The following is a 25,935-nucleotide window of genomic DNA, read 5'->3' as shown; positions in this document are numbered from 1 at the left end:
TGTGAGATGATCGAAACGGTGGATGATAGTGAGCATAGTTGGAGTGTTTGGTCGTGGGGGGGGGGGGGGGGGTAAAGGATTTCGCCTCCCTCGAAATGTGCGCCCGGGTGATATCTTTTCGCTTTTCCCCACCTCATTGATCACGTTGGCTGCTTAATTGGAATTCCAAAACTGTTTAAATTCAACACTTTTACCCCGGTGTATTATTATGCTTTGGGTTGTTTTAAAGGGGGTTAAACTGTTGAGTGGGGGATGTATCTGACTGGCGATAAGCGAATAGATTGATGGAATTCGTGAGGAAGATCCTGCAGTGCGTTTTGAGGCAGAAGAGGTATAATTGTTTAAAATAATCCACAAACAATGAACGTGGTGTCGCTTTCAACAAAATCAATTCCAAAACAATTGAAGCAAGCGATCTCCCTCTTACGCTTTACTACCGTCTTTTCGGCAATTTGCATTACCTTTTACCTTACTTTTAAAAATAGAAAGGAGTAACCCGTGTGGAGCCCACGAACCGCGCACGATATTTGAACTGATGATTAATTGAAATTTAATGTGCATGAACTACTCGGTCTGCGCCATCCACTTACCTTGCACACACTCTCGGTGGTATGAGGGTAGACACATGCGTTTTTTTGTTGCTGGAACTAGCCGTTGTAAAAATAGTTGTTTACTTTTTTATTCGTTCATCCACTTCGTCACACACAACAATTCCTCCGCGAATGGGTGGCAAAGCTTTTTTTTCTTTGTGTGGCTTTTGTTTTACAGCCCTTTTACTTTTCACTCGCGGCTACATTAGCCTCTCTAGCACGTCGCAACACACAGTTTGGTTCGGTGTATCGATCGAATTATTTTCCCTGTGAACGAGTAATACGAATTTAATTGAGATGCCCTACACTCTCTCTCTCTCATCCAACCTCCGTCCAACCATACTCCGAAAAGGGAACATGTAAGTAAGATTTAAGGGTTTGGCTCGTACTTAAAATTGCTGTGCCGGTTGTTCTAGAAAATTAAGAAACAAACCACTGCCAACGGTGAGCAAATGGATCCAGCAAACGGGCAGGAGAGGCAGACACGGTAAATGATCACAACTGAACGTTCAACTACGGCGCTGCTAGAAGCACAATGTTAAAAAGGAAACTACGAAAACAATCCCCACACCATTAAGCAAATCCACGTGAATCGAGCTGCGGGAACAATTAATCATAAGAAATAAGTCCGCTTGCTTGCCCTTAGTTCGTGTGCTTTTTTTCCTTCTTCAACTGCTGCCCCTTTCCTCAGACTCATGACAATCATCGCGACCCTCTCACGAAATAGAAACACGTGAAAGAAACGTTCAATCATACCCTCGGCGAGTAAGTATGTTTTGATAGTTGGTTACGTTGCGGCCGGGCTACGGCATGGGATGAGTAGTGCAAGGTGTGTACCAGTGAACGGGCCGGGCAACATTCTAAATAGATTGTAGATTTTTCGGTTAATGTGCTATTGAACTACTTAAAAAAATGAGTAATGATTCTTTAGCTGATTGTCCGGTCGAGGACCTACCTCACCTGGCCGTAGCTAGAAGTGGCGAGGCATGTACCGAGGGATTAGAATTATTTTTCCTCCGCCTATTCTTGGGACGTTCGGGTTTGAGAAAGGCGAAAGCAATGGTACTCGGTAGGAGCGTTATTATTAATTGATCTGGCGTGATGAAGATTTGTTTTCCGTACCCACGGCATGATCCAATGCTGCTACTGAGATGTTGATGAGCCCATCACACAAACGAGCGCTGCTGGCTGTGAAATATGATTGAGCATGGGAATGACGCCACCGTATGCGTATGTTGGACGCCACCCTGCACCGTGTTTGCTTTGGTTCGCTTGCAAGCGGATTATCGTTTTGTTGGACGTTCATTCTCTCCTTACTGGAACATCATTTGTAATTGAACTTTTGTTAGCTTTAAAGTAGAATGTTGACAGAAGACAAGATGTTGATTGATGATTGCTTTAAAGTCGAGTCTACGTAGAAAGGATGAGGTTTCAGGTAGTTAGGGCACATTCAAAGATATGTATTCTACTCGTTACAAAAGCAGCTTCAAAGAGCATTACACTATAGACTGCTAATTGCTGTATTATTCAATGTAATTCTTCGATTTAATTTCCCCTCAAGATAACATCCCACACTAACTAGAGCATGTCCGGCTTATGGTGACAGCTAATTGTCATCGGCATTGTATCGGTTCAATCGGACGTTCCACAACCTTCATGCCATCGTACCATCACCCCGCAAAACAATGTTTCCAGACGCGCTTTTTGGGGAGGGTGAGGGAGATGGGTAAAACATTGCCCTCAAATGAAGCAAAGCCACCGACTTCTCTCGTTATGAACCGTTAGCATCCGCTGAAGTGGGCAGTAAATTTTTATGACACTTCTGAATCTGTTTCATCGAGCATTCTTTCGTGGCAAGACGGTGGCAAAGACAATCGACATCGGCAGACGCCGATTTGGCCCCCGCCACCGGGTAGGAGGCTTTCTTGCGCAGATTACAGAAACGATACTGTTAACGCAAATGGTACCTATTTGGTTGGGAGCCGGCAGGATGGGGGGAAGAGCTCTTTGGAATATGCAAAATAGAGCATACCAAGAAGTCGTCATAATTACGCTGCAGCAAAACGCGACGAGCACTAGTTGGCAAAGCAGTTTTACATAAGATACAGGCTTACTGTTTTCTTCCACCATTTCCAACACACTCACAGACACGGGTACACTCGTGCCAATGATATTTCGGTGGTTCCGAAACGGCAAATTGCCCTCCAACGCCGAGGCGCATAAACGGCAAATCGGTGAAATAAAGCTCAAATTAATGAACTGGTGCGGTAGCTCTCTCTCTCTCTCTCTCTCTCCCTCTCTCTCTCTTGCTGTTGACCATTATTTCTCCCTCTTTTTCTTTGTGGCCCGGTTTTAGCGGGTTTTTGTGAGCTTCAGGATACCAGAGTTAGTTAATTTCTAAGAGATACACAACAAAATAAAATCAGCACTGCAGCAGGCCCTCCTGCTTGTCTTTTACCCCCCGGACAAGTCCGGCTTTGCGCGAGTATGCTGAATAGATATCGGTGGGTTTAATCGCAAGAGCAATGGTTTTTCAGTGTCTGTCCTCTGGTGCGGGATGGGCGGTAAATGAGCGAGGCACCCCACGGCTGGCGATTGGGGTGAAGAAAACAGATTTATTAGCATGCGATTTTCATGCAAATTTTTTGGGAGTTTTATGTGCCCGCTTAGCTGGGCATTAGTGTGGAGACGAGCATTTGCTGGGCCGTTTTTTTGGAGATTTCTACGCTTATTCGTGTAGTGCTATGGCAATGGCGTTTAATTGTGGTTCCTTTGCGTTGATTTGAACTACATGTCGTTTGGATTATGTTTTTTTAAGGGTTCGTTTTCGAACATTCCTTGCGATTTCGTAAAGCGTGGCTTAATGCTACTCTTGTTAGGTAGAATGGCTGGAGTTGTTATGTTAGGCTCTTCCACAGAGGAATAAAAATGCCACCGGAGTTGAGCTGTTCCAAATAAGCTGAATTCTTTGATCGTTCTATTTTATCCTCTCTTAGTCGTGCAGCAACTCTTCATCGTTTGATCGTGCTGCTTTTCTTACTGTACTGCTGCCGTACAATCGATCGTTCAACTACTCAAGAATGCCCACTCAGACAGGTCAGCAAGTCCTTACTTACCCCCGCGTGCGTACGCGGGGGGTTTTGTTGCCTGCTACAAGTCTCCTCCCCTTCTTTTATCGCAGCAGCTCGCGACTTATCTTGTCCATCAATCAAACGCTTACCAACACTGCTCAGATTTTCATGCAATCGCTACTCCCCATTTACGCCCTAGCTTATGCTACCCATTCCGATGGATAGTGTTCTACCTTTTCCCAGTGATCTTCATTCCCTTTATCCCGGTCGCTCGTTGGATTTCATCTTTGCGCTACTCCAAGTAAACATCGAAACATACACTTCATCTCTAATACGAATTCCAACTGGCCAGGGCAGTGATTCGACAGGGACCGGGGGAGGATTGTTGGGAAGCGAGAACCCCAAAATTCAACTCCATTTGCTGTTGTGTGTCTGCATTCATGCTCCTTAAAGCCATTGCTCCCGAATTATCGTGTTGGAGATGCGATCGATCGGTCTTGATGCTGTCCCGTCTCCAAACCGTTCCGTAGATCTCTCTGAATAGTCTTTCGTGCCTCCACGGAGATCCAAGATTTAGTAAGTGAAGCGGTACATCTGGTATGATAGACGCCGGTAAAGAGGTAAATTGATTCTTTGAGGCTGATAATGCAAATACAACTTACGGGTTGATTGTGTTTGGTCAAGATCATCGATATTACCAGCAATCGCCCGAGTGCCTGGGACGAGATTTATTGAAGTCTGTAAATAGGAAAGGTCAAAGCGCATCGCGCATGAACTTTTGCACACTTTTACGCTACGATCGCGTCTTTCTAGGAGCATCTAGCACTCCTCCTTCTAGAAAAATCGCTGCGCCCCATAATTCTTCATTTGCGAGCTCATTGTTATGGCGAACCATTCCTGACCCAAAAAGCCTCAAGTCCACGCTTGGGCCGAAAAAGGTTGACCCCCGAGCGAACTCAGCAGGGTGTGAAATTAAGTGTCGACTGGCCCAAACTCTCCCGGAGCGCCTCGGTCACCGGAATGTGTTCCCTGGTTGAGTGTGTGTGTGTGAGGTTGCGAAATTTCAGCAGCGTGGATGCTAGTGTGGAAGAGGCGTTAGTTTCTTCACTAACTCAGCACCTTTCCAATTCAATCCCCTGTGGGTGCGAGTCCCAGGGTGTGTACATGGTGGCGAATTTGCCACTTGTTTGGCATCCTGTGCGCAAGAACGCACCGGGCCCAGTGTGTTGGGACTCTTGCCGATGACAGGACAACCTTTAGGGAGTTGGTGAAGTGAAGGCTCGCTAATAATGATAGTCTCCCTCCCCGGCTCCTGTTTTGGTAGCAAGCGTCCCAAAGTACACTGTACCGTGACTGTGCTCTAGGGAAGCTACCAGACGAACCGTTTTTATCAAACTTCTGCCATTTCATTTCTAATCATTGTAATTACCGTCAGCGGCAATCCCCGGGCGGAGGAAGGCTGGCGTCCTTTCCCGCGATCCAAATCTGAACTATCGCGCAGGTACTTAAGCGCTGGTGGGGGCTTTTAATGCAGCCAAGGTGCAGAGGCGGGAGGGGCAGCTCTTTTTATTTTGATTTTCCAACGCACATAATGAAGGGGAGCTCGAACGGTGGGTGTGAGTTGCTGCATCATGGCAGATCATCGTTCGGTCGGTCGGCTGACCGGCCGGTTTCGGATATGCCGAAGGCGCCAGCGTATAACGGCGCCTTTCGGGAGCGCGAAGTGCTTCGCCATGCGTTGAAAGCCTCCCGGCGGAAAGGCTACTGATGAACTTGACGATAGTGAGGTCGCTGTGACGTCTTTTGTTCGCGTAAGGTGCTGACATACGGCTGGGTCAACAAGTACGCCCTGTGGGTATAATTTCACCACTCTGCTGTGGTGAAGACGATGTAGCAAAGCAATATTTATTGTGGTTTGAAAATACTTCTAGCTCAGTGGTGCCCCATTCATCCATCCCCTTCTTTCTGCCGCGGGACTATCGAACACTCCACTCCAATGACATAATGACTTAAAGTACATTCAACTCCTTCCCGCGAGACACTTGATCCATTGATTGCGCGAGAGAGTCATAAAACTAAACCCCAAAACCATACGACGGTTCAATGGTTGAAATACACACACACCGCGTGTATTTTATCTTCCGTTGGGTCTATTTTTATTTCCAGCTGTAATCACCTTCAAGCAGCGAACGGGGGAACGGCTTAAGCTATTTTTAATTAATTTTAGAGATTCGATCAATCGTTACTAAGTTCGTTTTACTCAACTGACGGACATGCGCAAGCTATAGAAATTGAAGTTGTCGGGGGGTTTCTCCAGAAGTCTCAGTTAAATAGCTTTTATTTATTGGTGAAGCACAAGATCATTACTCTTAAAACAAACAATGCGTTTAGTTAGATCTATTGTCATTCGTTTATCGTGTTCAAACATTGAACGCACCATTCCCAATGCTGCTATTCATTACACCCGAAGCTCGAGCCATTCCCATGCTCCGTGTGATTTGACCCTCACTGCTTCCTTTCCTTCGACTTTTTCGGTAAAACATTCGCTATGCGACCTCCAGCAGCACTGAGAGGGATACTGAGAAAGGCAAGTAGGCAAAGCGCAAGTACACCGCTCATGTCAAGACGATTTCGTTCGACGATAGCAACGAAAACGCCCTCCTCCCACTTCGACCTCGATCTGGTTACAACCCGGCCGTCTCGCCCGGTGTCAAGAAATGACTGATGACTGTTTTGAAGCCTTTGGCAGACGATGGCTCGATAACGGACGAACCGAAAGCGATTACGGTCCCTTTGCCAAGACGCCGGGCAGCGCAACGAGGGAGGAAATGCGTGCGGTTTTTCTCCTGGCAGGCAAAGAAGGGGTACAAGAGTTCGTCGGGGGCACTTGTTGTGTTTGGATGTTTAGTTTGATTGATTTTTACTCTCCCGGTGTGGCTGAGGTGTTTTTTTCTTCTTCTTCTCACTGTGCCGTTTCCCAGCGGCAGCCCTCGGCCCAGCCCAGGTTGTCCACTCGGGTGTTGCGCGGTTCGTCGTGGACAGTACTGGCATACTTTCACGTCCAAGGGTCGCCGTTGCGGTAAGATCCCAAGGGAGTTGCGGGCAGATCGTTAAATTGTTCCTTGTCGCCGTTTGAACGGCACGCAATGATTGCAAACGATCATTGGATCCGTTTTTGGGGAGTGTTTAGGTCGCAAGCTGTGCCGCGCATGAGCTCTAATGGTGGTGGTTTGTTTGCGACTCATTTTGCCACACCGTTTGCGGAAATTTGAAATCAAGCGTACATCCGTGTTTATACAATGCCGCGTACTTTCGTTTGGTTTCGATTGCATGTGTGGGATTTTTTTTTGTCGGTTCTTATTTTCTTCCCAAACCGATAATCGATCATTTTGTGAACAAAAAAGCCTTTAAAATGGAAGAAATATTATGAACGGCCTTCGCTTTTTGAAAAGAGTCACCTTTTTGACCTTGTGCCTTGAGTAACTCCGTATGAAATCATCACCAGCAAACTATTTGCAATTTCTTGTTCACACCCTAGTACTGGTTGTTTTGGGACATGATGTATTTTCTTGCCAAACAGAAACCGCGGAAGGGTGTTGGTGTGTGAAATATCTATTACTTTTACTTTTTTACGACCGTTCTTCATGTCCCGCATCTATTTCACAGTTGGTAAAACATGACTCCGAGTTTCGGTTAGCCGGTCCAGTTTTCTTCACCGATAGTGCACCGTAATGGTCACGCGTTTGGATTTCGTTTTCGAAGAAATCTATACACTGATTTCCCTTTCATTCGTAAGCTGCGTACGAACTACCGGGTGAGGAAGGCTGGTTTAGATCACTGGAAAGATGCTTCCGTGACGTTGGCGGAACGGAACTATTTCGATCCAGAGCAACCCAAACCTCCAAATCCAGCTAGAGCAGTAAGAGGAAGCTGAGGAGATGATTTCTCTTTCGTAACAAGTGCCAAAATGCGATCACGTCTAGACTTTTGATTACCGTTAGTTGGTGAATTTTTAAATTGAAAGTAAACTTCCCTTTACTTGCGGTGCCACGAGCGCACCGCCGCACCGTTCGTTACTCAATATTCGGGCATTGCGCCAAGTCTTAAACCGGGGTGGTATTAATCAAAACTGAAACGTATCTAATTTCCGAAGAAAAACTCTATTTATCCTACAATGCCGAGACGCGGGCTTGTCCGAAGAAAAAGAGCAGACGGTAAAATGGTAACCGTGCGCTCAATTCCCCTAGAGCCATTGGTTGGGAGAATTGAAACACAACATTTTGAATAACTTGTTCAAACTTACAAGAAATATGGCTTACCGCTGCTGAGTGTTTGGTAATTCATTTCAATTCCTGTTAACTTAAAATAAATATATAGATGGCGTGTATAAGTACCATACCAACTCCCTACCAAAGGGTTCAACACGAGCAATTGAAGCTGTACAAACAACAAATTATGCACGCTTTCACGTACCAGCATTACGATGCGCATTCACTCTCAACTCTCCTACTGCGCATCATGCTTCGTGCATTACTTCCTTCGACCTTTTTTTCCGGCCACTGCCGTACACTTCATTTAAATTTCAATCTCTATTTTCAATGAACGCACCACCGTGCCTTTAGGCGGATTGATTGGGCGGTACTTGAAACATGAAATCGAACGTTACTCGAAGAATCGTAGTCGTGCGATTAGATCCACTTTCGACGTTCGGTTCGGTGTACCTCCGTGTAGGAAACATCGTCTCAGTGAGCTTTAAAACCGCACACGCGCACAAAGTTCCGCATCCGTTTTGCAAAGGCCACCCAAAGATCCAATCGACGACGCACGTGTCACATCAACGCGGTGAAGGGGCAAATGGCGCAGCTCGAATTCGGGTGTAAATGAAGCTAGTTAAAAAGCACTCCATCTATGATAGCCTTCAATTATGTGTTGCTGCAATGAGCCGGCAGGGCAATTGTTATGCTCGCGTTCCCAACGATCCCAACGAGAAGCAACAAAAAACGGCAGAAGGTAGTTTTCTAAACAAATTGACAGCCATTTTTCTACCCTTCAAAAGGGAACAAGTGGCGATCACCGTCATTATCGTGAGCGCTTCTCCGCCATACTCTCTCTCTCTCCCTCCCTCTTTCCGTTGATCGTCACGAGCAACCTAATCGGACACCCTGGTGCGTTTTGTGCCGCTTGCGCGAGTGTCGAGTGAAGTGGCCCTTTCGAACGCACGCGGTACACGCGGAAGAAAGCGCAAGCCACGAGTCATCTTGCAATTCAGTGCGCGAGCGGGGTGATGGGGGGGCGACCATTGCGGTCACTTTCCTTCCATACGGTCGGGAGGGCGCAATAATGGCATTATTCTTTTTGCTTTCATGATCTACGGCCCACGGAGGTGCTTCTTCGGTGGCGGCGGCATCTTACCTCACCGGAATGGTCCCGGGCCGCAGTCCCGAGAAAACGGTATCGGTAGCAGCAGAGTAATTGATACAAATGTGGCAAGTCATCATCATAGATTTCGGTCGGCTTGAGTGGCCAGAGTCAGTTGTCTGTTTTCGTTTTCTTCTTGAGCTCCTAGAAACGTCCCCGTGCATGTGATGGATCGCCAGAAGGTAACGGATCCTGGACTCGAAATCTCAACCACTTGAGGCAGTTGGGTGAGAGGCAAGGGAAGGCGGAGGAGGTTAAAAGTATGTTCAATTATGGTAAATGAACTAAAGCAAGCTCTACGGTAAGAGGATCAGTGCACCAGTCACAGGGCGCAGCCAGAGGGTGGCCGAAACGAGAGGGCAAAATTATTATTTCTATTAACGCGAACATCGAGGCGCTCTGTAATTATGGTAATCCATTTCTGTGGCCACTTAAGATCGGCCACACTGAAGGGGTAAGCAGCCAAGTGGTGTTTGGATCCGAGAGCAGTTTTGTCGGTGGGAATCCGGTGTAGTTTTTTTTTAATGTTGCTTTGGGGCTTCATTTACTTTTACGTTTATGTTGTGATGATTTTTGTGTCTATTTTGGATTGACCAGTTACGATCCCTTTCGCTGTAGTTTGGTGCAGGTTTTGGTGTCCTCTTAATCGGCACAATCGACATTTGAATTAGAAGGGTACGATGGTGACATACGGGGTTGAATTCTGCTCATTGCTGCGGGAAACATACAAGGTTAATTGACACCGGTATTGTTGATTTCTATTCGGATAAAACATTGAGGAGCAAAAAAAGGCCAAGCGAAGGACATTTATTTGATTTATCTTTGATCATTGGTAAGTTGAAAAATTTGCTCAGCGGAAATTAATATATTTAATTGCTTCGATTTCCAATTCCATTCTTGCAAAGGAAAACATGTATTATATCGCCATGTTATTTGTGTACTACATCATGCCAAGGTGTAGTCGAGTTTAATTCCACTGAAAGCTTATAAACATTAAATGACTCAAAAATGCATGCCCCTTCTTATTTCATTGGAAATTCAAGAATCCCTTGTTTTAATGTGCGCAATACAAGCGAAGTAATTTATTGGAACTTTCACTCGATAATCATCCATGTTCTGATCGCTTTTTTCTCTTTCTCCCAATTGAAATTTATTCCTTCCTTTCGATGCTATCCCACGATCCATTCTTAAGAGCAGTCGCGCATTAAACGAACGCGAGCATACGCATAAGATGCCCTTCCAAATCAAACACCAAATACCGAATGGAAATTAATCTGTAACTAGACAACCCTCAAATGTTGTAGCTTTATCGTTGCTTTCCCCCAGCATTGCCTTTTTGGTGGTGTTGCACCTCCGCCGTCCGGGTTTTGAATCCGGCCTCTGTTTCGCTTGCTCGCTCAGGTTCTGCTGTCACTCGGCGGTCGCTTTCGCCCCGGACTGGCCGGGACAGTTACGATTAGAAATAATCGAAAATAATAAACCCAAATTAGACCGAAAGTATCCGATGGCCCCGATCGAGCTGCATAAACACCGGGAATTGGTTGGCTGAAAGGTGGAACCGAAACAACGTTTACCAACTGTCAAGAATAAAGCGAGAGAGAAAAACAACACACACACACACAGGCCCAACAAAACAGGTAAAGCGGCAATTCCACCAATCGAAGGCGAAGGGAAGGCGTAAGGTGAAGGGATTTTACATGTTTCGTTACCATGGTCACACTCGGGGCACTAACGCTAGCGAGATCCCCCGGGGGCATATTTTTTTCCTTCTTTCTCGGGGCCGAAGCTTGTCTAGTCTGGGCAGTGCGCCCGCATGTGTCCGCTTGTGGGACCGTTTGTGAGATCTCTCGCTCCCTTCTTTCCCGTCGTATGTGTCATTTACCACCGGATGATGAAAATCGAACCGTGGAGGAAGCGTAGAGACCAGTAGAAATAATAAAATACAGAAATAATAAATAAAGCAAAAAACGCACAGGTGGTGGTGGTAGTGGTGGCGGACAGGGGCACTGAGCATAGGGAACATCACCGGACATCATTTTTATGCTTACGGGTGGGGGAGTGAGCGAGAAGCAAGGTGAAAGAAAGCCTAGTCAAAAACGGCTACGATGCGGTCAAGAGTCGAAGGATATGGGTAAGGGAAGTGAGGGAAAGCGAGATAGAGAGAGAGGAAGAAGGATAAAACTGGTTCCAATAAATTTCTCGACCAATATTCTCGACCAACAAAACCGATAGGTACGATTATTATTTCGTAGGTTTCACGATCGCCTGTTGCGCCGGGGGTTCTTCGATTTCTTCTCGCACACATAGGATTTGGTGCTATCGGTTTTATTCCCCGATCTCAATGCTTACCGCAGCCTCCCTCAGCGTTGGCTTCTTTGCTTCTCTTTCATTTGCGCATTCTCGAGTCCGGTGATCGTGGGTCTGAGTGGGAGAGAAACAGAGTCGGTGAGGTGGACAGGTACGACCCAGGGGAAAGAAGTTACCGGTCAGTGGTTTCGGGCTTTCTCAATAAAACAAGGGAAGGGAAACGGGGGCAAGTGGCAAGATCGAAGGGGTACACAAAATAAAATCTTAAAACCTGGCCTCATCTAAGACCCAAGGGCGGATGAGAGCGCAAAAAATAGCTGTCATAAATTGAAGCTACCTTTCTCTATTCCACCCTAGAGTGGGTATGCTTCTAGCGTCAGCGTCTGCCAGACACTGACCAGGCCCGGTAACTGTTTCGACGATCGTTTTATCCATCCATGCTTCAACTACAGACACGCAAATCGTATGCATGCAAGGAAACGATTAACCGATTCTTTGACCGAAAAGGAGAAGTAAGGAAATTTAATACGAAAACGGTTTGATTTGCGCACCCGCGTTCTTAGCCAACGCCTTCACGTGTGTTGGTTCCAATCTGTACATAAATAAGCTACACACATGACAGCACGGTATGATAAGAAAATTGTTTTTAAACCAAAGTTGGTACCACCTTTAATGAGGATAATTTTTCACTTCATCTTCAAACGATCGTGTGCATTTCTTTTGTCGAATAAATTGTTTAATTCACCCGATTGTCTGTTATTTGCTACCATGTTTTGTGTACATTGAAACCAAATTAATAGCCCCAATTATTATGCTCTCCGAAAAAAGCTACATTATTAACTGTGCTGCAAGATTCATACGACAAAAAGGTTGAACCTCGCATTCAAATCGGGATAATTGATTTAAATGGGCTCACTGGCTTTTCGGGACCACATTTCTTTTCCTTCCGCTGAGTGAAACGCCGCGTTTTGACAAATTTGCACCCTCCCACATACGACGGTTGTCACGAGCACGGGTCCCCGCGCAGTCCGCGATCGTATCCACGCGATGCTAATTGGGCTTTCTTCCTTTGGTTTGACGAAAACGAAAGACTTGCGCTGGGGTGTAAGCAACGAACCTGGGGTCGTCCGTCCGGTGGAATAGAATGTAATAGAAAGAAAGGAGCTTCATTGTTGTAGAGGCGTTGTGCGTTCGTTTGCATTCGGAAAATGGTCGATGGTTAAACCCCCGCTTCTTTTGTCAAGCGAGAGTGCACGAGAAAGAGACGGGTTGACACACTGGATAGGTATGCTAAATGTTTTACGATCTCATTTTGGGCCGTGTGTAATAATGTGAATTTATCGTTGGTCATTACGAACGTTAGCACGATTCCGTCACAGCTCGGTGCATTTTGGAAATGTGCCAAACGCGGAGTGTTTACACAACTACAAACCTAAAGCAACCCGAGGAAACGGTTTAGGTGTGGTCGAAGAAAAAAAAATGGTTTTTTGTCCTTTAGACATATATTTTATATTTTGTAAAGAGCAATAAATACGTCAATTATGTATTTGTATCGTGTTTTAGACATTTTCAACAGATTTTTAGCTTATTGAAATTCCCTTACTATCATTTGCAAAACAACACTGTCCTTAATGCATCTTTGTTTATTCATCTAGCTGTGGAAATTATTACGGTTTGAAAAAAAAAAGGTTTTATTTTTCCCTTCCCTGCGTCACTTTTACGGCTTCAGTTACTCCAAATCTAACACACTCACGCCCCACGCGCGTATGTAATGTACGCTTGCACCACATATTTCAAGCGAGCGAAGACGCGCTCGACACTTAAATCCGCACCGCACTTCAGTTGGCTGATTTTAATGAGTTTTTTCCCCAAAAACCTAACGACTCCCTCGACAGTCCCGAACGCGCGAACGTAGGCAGCGTGCAACGCTATTTCCTTACTTCTCACTTCTGACTGTGTCACTGTCAAGACGCGTCCGACGCATGCATCCGAAATCGAAAGATAAAACCCCTCGGCACGACCGCTGCCAGATTTCAAATCCCACCGCGCAACGCCGTTGAGCCTGTTGAGCATGTGACGAATTGCGGTCATTAAAACGCCGGCACCGGGAAATACAACAGTGCGGCAGCAGCGGCGGTGATGATGATGGTCCCACCGTTACTGTGCAAGTACAAGTGCATGCAGATGCGAGAGTGCATTTGCTGCGAAGAGACAAAGAGCAGCGGACACAAAATGTGCACCAAAGCGCAACGCCGACACATGCGGGGGAAGACGCATGTACCAAAAATAAGAACGAAGAGCAAATGAACGAAAAGGATCTTCACTTTCTCGGGTCGGGGCTTTTTTTTTTGGCGTGGGTGATGTGCGTATTTACTTGCGGGGTTTTGCCGCAGAATATTGTTTTTCCTGGGGGTGTTCAGCGATACATGAACCTTCTTGGTCGGGTCGGAACGGATAGCAATCAACCGGAAAGAAAATAAATCATTTTAGCTTGGAATGAAGAAGGCCCGCTTGGGAAATAAAGGTCTCCCGATGTGCCGACCGACCAGATCGTCTATCGGTGTTGAAGTGAAAGACTTTCCTTGTAGGATGTGCACCCCTTGGTCGAAGATGCACCGCCGCGTCTGCTTATCGATGTTTAATGACAGCGATGAGTGGCAAGTGCACTGCTGTTCTCTTTGTTCCCTTTGTTCCTTTTTGCCGTTGTGGTCGTTCGGCCCACCTTCGATGCTGTTTGATCTGTGGAAAGGACACACCAAGGATGCACCTTTTAACATTGGCCAAACATTTTATGCAAACAGTGCTTTAGTGGTAAAAGGACTGGGCAAGGCTGGGCGTATGCTTTTGCTTTCTTTTCGTATCGATTATGACGATCGCAAAGGGACAGTATCTCATGTTTGCCGAAATAGCTTTGTGGATTTGGCAAGAAATGGTGCTCAAGAACAGGAAGTACTTCTAACGATAGTTGACAAACATTGTCTTTGTTTGTTTGGTGTCTTGCATTTCGAGTTTTGTGAAATAAGTAAATTTATACCAATCTCATTTTAAAAATATCAAGAAGCAGGAATGGTTCTCAATTGCAATGCACACTCAAGACAAGAAGAACAACGAGCAGGTTTTTATTTTCAAAAACCTGTCCCTTACGCTGCCAATACGCTGTCACCCCTCTTACGTGCTCGATGTGTGCGTGTGTGTGTTTTTGGGAGTTATTTTTAACCTCCCCGAAAATGGAACTAGATTCTTCTTCAAAGACGGTTTGTTGCACTGCACGCATCGCCCCCAATAAAGTGACGTAGGTAGCTGGCCATCGTATTGAAATTAGATTTTTCATCGTTCCGGAGAGCGCACCATGCGAGCAGCAAAGTGCACAAGGTGCACACGTGGTGCTAGATGCATTCGAGGGGGCCATAAAATGTCGTACGTGACGCAGTCGCAATCAGTTTACTTACGCAGCAGTTTCCTCCGGGAAGCATTGTGTGTTGTACCATTAGGTGTGCGGCGATGGTGATGCTTAGAATTTATTACACACAGATCGTGTGAGAACAAGGGAAACCTTCAGAGAATGTGTCTTGAAACAGGTATTTACTCTCAAAGCACGTCACTTGGTTCGTAAGTCAAATGCCTGCAGCTTGAATCACTATAAAAGCAAACAGAGAAAACGCCCTGCTTAACATGATAAATCGCACCAGCGAAGCAATTTCCATTCATTCAGCTATTGCTGGTTGATTGCTTGCCATTTTTTTCTCGGCTCCATCGATACCAAACGCAAACGATTAAACAGAAATCGATTAAAATAAATTGCATTCAGTGGAAAAATCATAACCAACGCCACAACTTCCTTGGCGCCTGCAGTCTCGGGCACGAGAGTTACGGCACGGGAAATTGAAACTCTGTCTGTGAAATGAGTGGAAAACCTTCCCCGGGTGGAAAGGAGGGGAAGGAAAATGGAACAAATTTGATCGCAACAATGTTTCACATTGCAAAAAAAAAGTCGAAAGAAATGATCGAGCAACGAGTGTGATTGAAACACAAGGCAGAGTGAGGAGAGAGAGAGAGAAACAGGAAAAAATGTGTTCCTACAAAAATAGGAAACAAAGCCTCAATTGCAATTCTTTCCTTATTTTCCTGGCGCTGGCTGAGAATTGCAAACATATTTCGTTTCGTCTTTTCCCCATGCTTATCTCATTAGGAGCTAGCTACTTAGAACGGTGGATGAGCCAACCACCCTTGAAATAAAGAAAAAAACAACGTCTACCCACACATACCCTCAGCCTGCATGCGGGAGCGAGGAAGCAAAAACGTAAACAAATTAACAACCACCCGGTGCGAGAGGTGTGTAATCATAAAATAAACGATAATCGAACGCACACCGAGCAATTGAAATGGGAAAAGTTGTGTGTATAAGTTTCTCGGCTTCTTCTTTTTCTCTCGCTGTGTACCATTCATCCGGCACTGTGAGAACTCGCACGAACCAATGCTCCAGCTTTAAAGAGAAGCGAGAAGGTTGCAGAAGGCAGGAAAATACTTCCTGCCCAAAAAATCGATTCCGGCTGTATTGTTCGGGTAAACAATTTAATAATTACTCCATAAACACCCTTGGCCACGACTGCCGGTGGCCCCCCGTTCAACTCACACACACACACACACCGGGTCCGAGGCTATTGGTTTTCTGTACTGTTTCGTACTGCGAGAAAGGCTCATTGCCACCCCACCGATTCCATTGTTGGCAGTTCGCTCCGGGGAGATTGATCAGCATAATTTATGCCCGTTGCAGGGTCAGAAAGGAAGGAGACGCGGTGGGTGATGTGAATCTTTTATTCACAGTCTTTTTCTAACCATTCTTTTTGAGCAAGGGAAAAGGGAAGAAAAGCGCACGATTTTCCGTATCTAATCTTGTTTTAGTTTTTTCGGGGTGTTCGCGAGCATTGCAAACATCCTCCCGGATCGAACGGAGATGCCTGTCTGTTTCATGATCGTTTCAATCAGCACCAACTATGATCAACGGTTCTCTCTTTCTCTCTCCCGTGCTCGTCGCGTTTCATGCAGAACGTACACGACAGGCGCAACGAAATGTTCTTATGAAGAATAGAGAGAGCGAGCAAACGAAACACGTGATTCTCAAACGGTTCCTGACGGAGCGGAAAAATAATTTGATTAATCAAACCATTTAACCCATGATAAACGGTGCAGTTGAGCTTTTCCCTCCTACTCCCCTGGGGAGGGTGGCGCTACCCACTCGCTGCGCGTAATTGCCTGCCTGCTTGGCTGCAAGTGAACCTGTGGCTGAATATGTTTTGAATATCATGTTTTTTGTTTGTTCCTTTACCCCGCTGGGGCATTTATGAAAAGTTGAGGCGTTTTTTTCCTCTCTCTCTCTCTCTCTCTCCATGTGGTGAGATAGTTTGGGAATCTTCATTTATCCACCCTCTGGATGGAAGAACAAAAACGGGATTCTTTGCTGACCGTGACGTGAATTAGAGCCTATTTTGCTGCTGGAGGCTTGCGTTTGAGAACTTTGAACCCTGCACGGTTGGCCTCACAGAAAATTGGCCTCAATGGGAAGATTTGTTGACGGTGAACCGAGCGTTATTAGGTGGTGGGCGAAAACAATTGAAATAATTATTGCAAAGCAATTGAGGAACGCAGTGATGTTCAGGTAATACTCGTGCTTGTGTAGTGTGATTACTGTGTAGCGTGATTACTTGACTTCCGCAATGGTTTAAGATTGTCGATGTTAGATAACATTTATTTCTTGTTTTGAACCTTAAATCTGATCGTTACAAGCTACATACATCGCACATTTAGCAGCGAATTATTATTCCTCTCTTTCTTTTATCATTGTGTTCCACGGGCGCAGGTAAAGAGTAGCCACTTGCTACGCACGACGGTTCCGCGATATTTGCTCACCAACTTCGAAATCCAACCGTTTCCGAACGGTAACTATTCGCACGGTCATTTCATAGTTCCAGGAATTAGTTCAATTTATCGGCGTAACCTACCGGCGTCCGAGGCGTCATCAAATGCAACCGGACCGCTTTCGGGATCCTTTCGTCGAGAGGTTGAGTTTTTGAGGTCGCTTTAAGACTTTTTGTTGCTCCTTTTTACAGCCACCGTAGCCTAGCAACGGTGACCAACGCTTTAAGCGTACTGACATGTACGTAGTTGTTGTTTTGCCATTCATTCCACCACCCAGCCTTCGAAAGTCTGTTGCCGTTTGCCGCATGTCCTTCTTGCCTTTTGGGATAGGGTCTCGGCTAAAGATGTCGATCGGTTGTTGCGCGGTCCTTTTTTTTCTTCTTCGCTTGGCACTGCTTACGATCATCAATTATGAGTTGCCATCCACATGTTCTTCCTCACGTACGAGTAGTTGTGCTGACTGGCCGGTCTAAGCTGTGGGTTGTTGGCCGGCATTCAAGTTTTGGGTCTTTTGCACAATTCAGCTTCCTGGGTTACCTTTGCACAGTTTGCGCATACACCACAGGACGTGCACCTTGAACGTGCTGGAAAACAAAAGAACATTAAATACAGCGTCATTATTAAAATAATGCTCATTTAATAAGCATGAACGTTAGCAGTTGATATAATAAGAAACTTATCTACCTGAAGCATTGAAACGTGTTGTCCAATCGCTATGAGTCAGAAGAAGAGTTCCACTGCTTGGAATGATTCATTAGTTGCCAATGAGTAAGATAACCGCAACCGACTATCCCTTTCTGCGACTTTGTATCGCATTCCAGCTCCAGTTGCAATGGAGCCGAGGATTATTTTTTTCCTCCAGCAAAAATAGTTTCATCTTCCAGGATACTCTCGCAAGGGGACACGCAACTTAGCCCGGTAATGGCCAAGCACAGAGAGGAGGTCAGGGGAAAATATGCCCTACATAAAACCCGAATCGAAACCCGAGGCAGCACCGTTTGCCGCACGTCTCGATGAAGCGATTGCGATATCATGCGCTCTATATGAAGCAATCTAAATTCAATTTTCCATTTTGAACCTTTTCATTTTCGTTCCACCGATTCTTAAGGTTATGTGTTGCCTCCTTCTCCTCCTCCTCCTCCTCGCTCTCTTCACGTGCCCTTATGAGCGTGCTCCTGCTTCCCGTCAAGTGTTGGGTGGCTCTCTGAATCGGGTTTCGGTTCACAATTTTTGCGGCCCGCTCGGACCATTGATTGAAGGACAGTGTGTTTTTGCGCTTTGCAAAAAGGCATACAAAAGTTTGGGCTTGCGGGGGCTCTTTTTTATACTGTGTTGTTGTTGTTAGTAAGGTTTCAAATTCAATCGCAACTTGCACACGTAAAGAAAACCCATCTAAGTCTGATTTTAAATCGATCGTATGTGTGTGTGTGTACAGTCTTTGGCGTTTCGCAAGTCCCAACCTTCATCCGTATGCATAATTTAAGCGCGTAAGTTTGCGTTTGATTTTGGGAGTTTGGGGTTTGAGGGTTTTTTTTTTCATTCTTGCTCTTGCGAGTGGAAGAGGATATTTTTGCTCAACATTACAGGCATGCGATTCTCAATTTGCCGTTTTGATCGTATCGATTCATTCAGCATGTTCAATTTCGAAATAACATTGGAATGTGGGAATTCCTGGTGGAATCTTAATGAATTCTTAGTTCCGCAGACGTACCGTGAAGGGGAGGGTGAACATGTACAGTTGCTTAGTGCTCGTGTTATCCTTTCTAAAAAAAAGGATGGATGATAATAACAAAGGTAGCCATATTCGATGGGGAAAACGTTGAGAATTTCCTAATAAAGTATTATCCAAAAGAAGCGTAATGTACCGAGCCTTAAAATATAAAAGTCGCTCATACTTCACTATCACCATTCACACCTCGTACTGTCTTAATTACCTATCACCCTCGTGCTATCAGCAGAGTGCCGTCCTAGAACGCTGCCACAAAACATAAACATGCCTCTGTCACACGTCGTACGCGTCGTTGTGGCGTCTTCGTCGCTTCGATCGCTTAAAAATGCTCATAAATGTCACCCAAGTGCAGCAGCACCGAGTCTTTTACTGCCGGCCACCGGGCACCGGGTCCACGTCTGTGGCCTATGCTCGATGCGCATGGGTGACGTTTCGGTTGTCGTTTTACTGTTTAAACATGATGCTTTTTAACGTTTTTTTGCTCTTCTTCCGCCTTCGTTTGTCGGTTCATTACGTGTCTTATTTCGTACGGTTTTATGTGTTTCATAAACTGCTGTACGCTCTGCCAACGTGGTAGCAAACCGAAACAACTAGTTTATCTTTCCGAGTGCGATGCGCAATACGGGAAGTTGGGGAAGGGAAGGGTAATGAAATTGTTATTCTTATAGTACTGAGACCGTCTGTGCCCGTTTCGGAAGTGTTTAGTTTCCTCAAAATGCCAGCTTTTTATGTCGTTCTCTTAAACGTAATGGGATAAATCACTTAATTTTACGTGTAACAATTTGAGCTTATCTGCTGTTTTCAATGGCAGAATGATTTCACGGAATTTAATCAAAACCCTCACAAAAAGCGCATTTATTCATCCATCGTTAGCACTTCCCTTGATTCATTCTTGCTCGTCTGGTCCATTGGTAAGATTCTTTCCGTTTTCGTTCGTCTTTGTTCACCAAAAGCAATGCTGCTTAAGTTCAAGTTCACGATACATACTATTGTCTGGATTTTTTGTTTGGTTTTTGCTCGAGGGCTCCAAATAAACAATTACGATAGGAAGTGAACGCATTGCCGCACTTTTCGGGGCTCATTTACCCATTCGCAGGCGCGCCCGTGAGAATCTGTCCCGCTTCCATCGACCGAAAGCAAACAAACAGCAAATCGTATCCGCCCGCGAATCAACCGACCGTTTATTGTATGAGTAATTAGCCATTTGAATAATTAGCACACATAATAAGAGCAGTGCGTTTGGCTGTGCGTCACAAGCGTACTTCAAATTGCAGCACTGGCAAAAGAGAACGGCTTTTCGGTGGAGGGGCCGTCGAAGGACAAAGAAGAAACCGAGCTCCTCCTTTTTCGGTTTCGCTGTGGGTGGCAATCTGGAAACGGAACAGTTGCTTTACTTAACCTTAATGCTAATACTGTTTGATTCAAACGATGGTTGTGTATTTCTATTGCATTCTTCTTGAACTAATAGATCATTCTTTGTTTCTTCTCGTTGCAGGAATCGTCTCCGACGCTAACGTTAATATCATCAAAAGTAAGTATTGTTTTAAGTCGCAATTTATCATCATCCTGCCGACACGTCACATGTATGACACCTCATAGTAAACACTCCATCACATCCTTTCATCATCACAAACCAAACACTAGCGGCATTCCGTTCGTAATAATAAAATCTATCACACGTGAAAAAAAGAAAACGATTCCCCCGACGAAATTCCATCCAACAATTGTCCGGCCCACTTCAACAACGGCGGCAAAAATGACTGTCATTACATTTCCTCATTAAGCCTGACGTGGCTTGCCGCACGTTGGTGTTGCTCCTCTACTTTTTTGTCTATTTAGCTCAAGATCGTTAATTTACTCTCGCTTCGTTGCGTTGCGATCGATCGAACGCACGCACAAGTGAAAAACAAAGTCTACACTGCGCGTAGGGAAAGGGTGAAAATAAAACAGCAACACAAAACACAACCAACGTCGAGCTCAGGCCAAAAGAAGTGAGCTGTTATAATCATAGGTATGTACGTAAGACTAATCTCGGCACCACCGAACACCCTCCGAAAAATTAACTCCCCAAAAAACCGAAAAAAAAACACGAGAGACGGTCGAGCGAAGGGCTCGGGCGGGCTTACGAAACGACTTGACACTCGCGGAACCGGAAAGCGTGACTGTTTCGTACGGCGAGACGTACGATGATTCCGTCCTCTAATGCTGTCCACTCTCCAACACCTCTCCCCGCCGTTTCGTGTGCGATCAACTGCTCATGCCCGATGTACGCATGATTATAATAATCATATTCGTGGCTAATCACTTTTCCCTGGCGGCTGTTATTATCGGAGCGTAAGACTCTCCGGCCCGGCGTTGCTCTCGGGCCGGTCGCAATTGCCGTTTCCCCCACCTGCGTTTGGGCACTGTGTTGGACAACACAACCAAAAACAAAGAACGGACTTAGTGGGAAGCGCTAGCGAAGCGATTTCGTTCAAGTATCTCAGCTCCGCAATCGCAAGATCATGTGCAGAGGGTGGGTGAGATGGAAAGTTATCCCTCATATCTTACTTTTTTAATTTGTATGTTGGATATAAAAACATGAGCTGAGAGATTGGTGAAGAAGTACAGTTAGTATTTTCAAAACAAAATCACTTCTTCAAGACATTTAAAATACTTTCATAAACCTTGTCTTATTTTAGAGAGGGCGAGTAACTTTTCGACCAACCCGTAAAATAGTTCAAATTTCAAACACCCCAAAAACTGAGCCAAAACGAGATGTGAGACGAAAAGGCAGCACTCGCTATAAGCAACATCAACAAAGAAAGTTGAAATTAGATACCGTGCGCCGGAGTGCGATTGCGTTTGCGCTAAGCGCGATGGTTACGTTGCGAAGTTGCGCAGTACTCCCTCCTTAGTTACCCTTCTCCCTCTTCTGTCACTATACACTCACACACACACACAACGAAGGCCCGAAAAGTGTAATTAGTTTTTGTCATTAAATCTAGATTTGAGCGCAAGATTGATGTTGCTTTGAGTATTTTTCGTTGCCTTTTTTTGGTCTTTCGTCGTCGATCGTCGCCCCGTTGTTTTAACTTTCTGTTGCGCTTGGTGGTTTCGGTGCACGCTCGCCACCCCGTACTTTGTGGCTAACCGTCAACATTCTCCACTGGTTGGGGGTATTTTTTTTTCGTCAGGGGGGTGCTAAAAAGTTACCCATGCTGATATACCTGGGTGCTACTCCCGAGCGCTCCGAAAACCACTCCTCCACGCCTAATGATGTTCAAATGTGAAAATTTCCCTGCGACGCTCCATTTACCTGGCAGCAGGAGCATCGGGACGGTCGGGGTGTGAGTATTAGGTGCGGGAGAAAAAGTTCATCCAACCACAAACAAACGGACAGGAAAAGCGCGAACGAAACTGTCAACCGATGCGGAAAGGTGTGCGATACATGTTTGTTGATGGGAGATTGTTTTTATTATGAGCTTATAAGGAGGTATCTTGAAATTGAGGAATAACGCTGCGGAAAGGAAATGTTGGGTTTTCCCCATAGAAGGCTAGCTCATAGTTTCTCACGATATGCCTAATTGCGAGGTGTTATATGGTTTTACCGAGAAGCAATTTGGCAATATATAATAAATTCAACTTCGGACTTCCCTAAGGGAATAGATCCGTCGATACAATTATCGCAATAAAGACTCTGAGCTCATCTGATCGAATTGAATTCGAAAAAACACGGAAACGATCCCACTTTTGCTTCCTTCATCAAAAGTTCTAAAAGGGATTTGGAGCTATTGTACACCATACAACAAAAGGCAAAGAAGTGGAACCCACTGAAACTATTCTGGACCGTTCAATCTTTGCTCAAACCACATCGTACACGCAATCTGCTGCTACCCAAAGGAAGCCGTAACCAGATCTTGTCATCAAACCCAAAAACTGCACCACCCAAGCCAAGCAAAAACCTACAACATTCGGTAAAGAAAATTGCTGCAAAATCCCAGGAACAATCTAACCTCACTCGGGATCAGGTTTTAGAGCATAAGAAATAACGGTAAACGGGCCAAAGGAAGCACACACGCGTACGCACACATGCACAACCGACTGGCCCACATATTATCGGCAAGATCGATGATCCGAATCGAGCGCGAACGGAACGGGTTTTTTGCATTTTCGAACGATAGATAGAGAGCAACGGCTGCGTTAGAAGGTTTGTGTTAGAAGAGCCGCCGTTTTGCCGAGGGGCGGTGATCGCCGATTTTGGCGATTCGAGTTCCTGGAGAAATGGTGATTTCCTCTCACACTCCACACGTGACTTGACCGGCTTGGGCGCCATATTGTGGACGAGGGCTAGAACGTTGTTTTGTTTTTTTGGCCGTCCCTCGGAGCGACTCGAGAAGCAGCACCCAGCACAATAGGCACGATGATCATGATGTGACTCCTCTTTGCTACGGTCGTTGCAGGACGCCTGGCTGGAATGTTTGGTGTTGTTTTTGGGCAGCCATGTTTTTGTTTGTTTGTTGCTATCGTTACCCTCGGGAGTACGACGCGTTGATAGGTGGCTCGCTATACACGTTGTTTTGCAAATTAGAACGCTCACCGAGCGAAACAATGCTTCGTTAAACGGGGAGGGCAATCGACAATCGTACTGAACGGCGGAAGAGATAGAAGACACACACAAAAACGAGCAACCGATCGACCAGTTACAAATTAGTGTGAAATAGTGCGCAAACGAACAGACGTGGAGACCCTTTATTTGATATGCTGCTGTACCCAAGGCTATCATCGCGCCGGTACAGGAAGTAGCGGTGCCTATGGCTTGCCTCTTTTTGTTTCGAATCGTACGCTTGATTTGTTCTTATGTATTTCCTTCTTATGTTTTGCTGGTGTTCTTTTGCAACCCTTTTCTGCAATTTCTAGAAGCGTCCATTTTTGTTTTAAATATAATGTTTTCTGCATTTCTTCCTTCGCTAGCGCCCTTTCTTGCTCTCTCTCTCTCATCCTCTTCTGCTCTCTTACTTCATGTTAGCGTGCTAAGCAACTTTATTTATTGTTCTTCCCTAAGGCGTAGGTTAGAATTATAATTAAATGAAATATGTTGCCCGGAGGTACTTCTCGGAATTGAGTCAACGTATTTCCATCGGATTTGTACAGCAAAAAGACTCATCCCGCACGTTATTTCATCTGAATCATTAGCTCAGGTTTTGATAGAATATTTTCACAACAATTTCATCACAAAAATTACAACCACTCTCCCACACGTGTCCGCGGAACATCGAAATGAAATGCTCGCCCCTGCTGTGTGTGTGCATCGGTGATCATAAACGATCCTCAGACGTACGGGAACGATCCGCGCCGCTACGAAACGGGAGCACACGGCAAATACACAAGGCAAATACACACTTTTATTGCATTTTATTTTTGGACAGAGACAGTGGAGACAGTTTGTTGTTTGCGTTGAGTTTACGGGCAATGTGTCGCGGTTGTTGCTTGCCGCTAGTTCGCTCCATACCGGGTGCCAATAAAAATGTTGGTCGCAGCAACAGCAACAGCACTCGCCAACACGCTCCTCTGGATATGCTGCCCTCGGGGCATTAGATTGGAACCGTCTCCCGTTGTTCCTGCTTGCCCCCGGGACGGTTGGATGGCAATCGCAAGTGACAATTTTCCGGACGCGCCCCATCAATTCGGTTGGGGCGGGGGGGTTGGCTTGTTATTTTTGGCCTTTTGCTGCGTATGCGGGATCCACACACACACACACACACACACACGCAATCATTGCTGTTGCAATGTTTTCTAGACACTCCAACACACTCGCGGGCCGTGGAGAGAGTTTTATGTTCTGTGATGTGTTGAGCGCACTGTTGGTAATAATCGGTCGTGTTGTCTTTGAAAGAAGTTTCCTGTGTTGCAACGATTTTGTTCAATCACATTTTACTAATTTTGTAAAATATTTCCACTACAATCTACAAAATCGACCTATATCATCCACTGACACACCTTTTTGGTACAAATCAGGGTACAAACATTCATTCCAACTTGTCACAAATAATCGATTGTACCCTTTAACACACCATTTGTTCGCTCAATGTCTTCCGCCAGGGCCTTTCCTTGAAACACATTTTCCACCCATAATCCGCACAGCACCAAAAACGGGAAGTCCCCGGCGGCAAAGTAAATATTCTAAGCCCGGCTCGTACCACGGTCCCGGGAAAAAGAGTTAATCCACATCTTATGAGTTTCAACGGCGGAATAAAAACAACATGCCGGTACCATGGGCGATTCGATGTGCCTGGAGTATCGGCTCTGCATCATTGATGTCAAAGCACAACGAATGAAGATTTTAAATCCTTTGCTCGTCGCCTTTCTCCCACCGCACAGTGGATGGTTTTCTCCCTCACAAAGAGACAGTCCCATGCCGTTTGCGTTTGCTTGTACAATGTTTCCACGAGGTTTCGGGAGCTTACGTAAGAACGTTCATTAAAATTATTTATTACATTCTTCCACTACCACCAGCGCTCCCAGTTAGTGTGTACGACTGCCAGCGCTTCTTCACAGTTTGTGCGACGAATTGTGGACGCAGTGCGTTGTTTGACAGGAAGTTGTGTATGGTCCCGTCAGTTGTTGGGGGTGTTGAATTATTTCTATAATAATCGTCACATAAATCGTTCCCCGTCTCGGCGCAGAAGCTGCCAAAAATTGCATGCTGCGACATCGCATTGAGGTTATGTTCGATAATATCTTTTTTGTAGATTCATGGCAAAGGCTTGGGTGTATCTTAAGGAGAGTATCTGACTCATACTTTTACTTGTGAATGTGTTTCATTACATCCTGCAACGATGAAATTACTCATGAATTACTTTATCTGCCCCAGGCCGAATGAATCAGCACAAAAAAAGCATGAATTAAATTGCAACACTAGTCC

At 45.4% G+C, this 25,935-nt stretch overlaps 1 protein-coding gene across 7 annotated transcripts in view; it reads left to right on the top strand.

Moving 5' to 3' along the window:
* Window positions 1-25,935, top strand: part of LOC1277923 (voltage-dependent L-type calcium channel subunit beta-1) — a 105,635-nt gene that overhangs the window by 24,672 nt on the left and 55,028 nt on the right. For all 7 annotated transcript variants that reach the window (XR_009766302.1, XR_009766304.1, XR_009766303.1 and 4 more), the window contains exon 3: window positions 20,527-20,562. Coding sequence is in view for 4 of the 7 variants with exons in the window: in XM_061659448.1 (XP_061515432.1) it covers window positions 20,527-20,562 (36 nt within the window). In the remaining 3 variants the exon portion in view is untranslated. The remainder of the gene's footprint in view (window positions 1-20,526; window positions 20,563-25,935) is intronic.

This window comes from Anopheles gambiae, chromosome 3, assembly GCF_943734735.2.
Source record: "Anopheles gambiae chromosome 3, idAnoGambNW_F1_1, whole genome shotgun sequence".
Taxonomy (NCBI): domain Eukaryota; kingdom Metazoa; phylum Arthropoda; class Insecta; order Diptera; family Culicidae; genus Anopheles; species Anopheles gambiae.
This window is presented reverse-complemented; position numbering and strand designations above follow the sequence as displayed.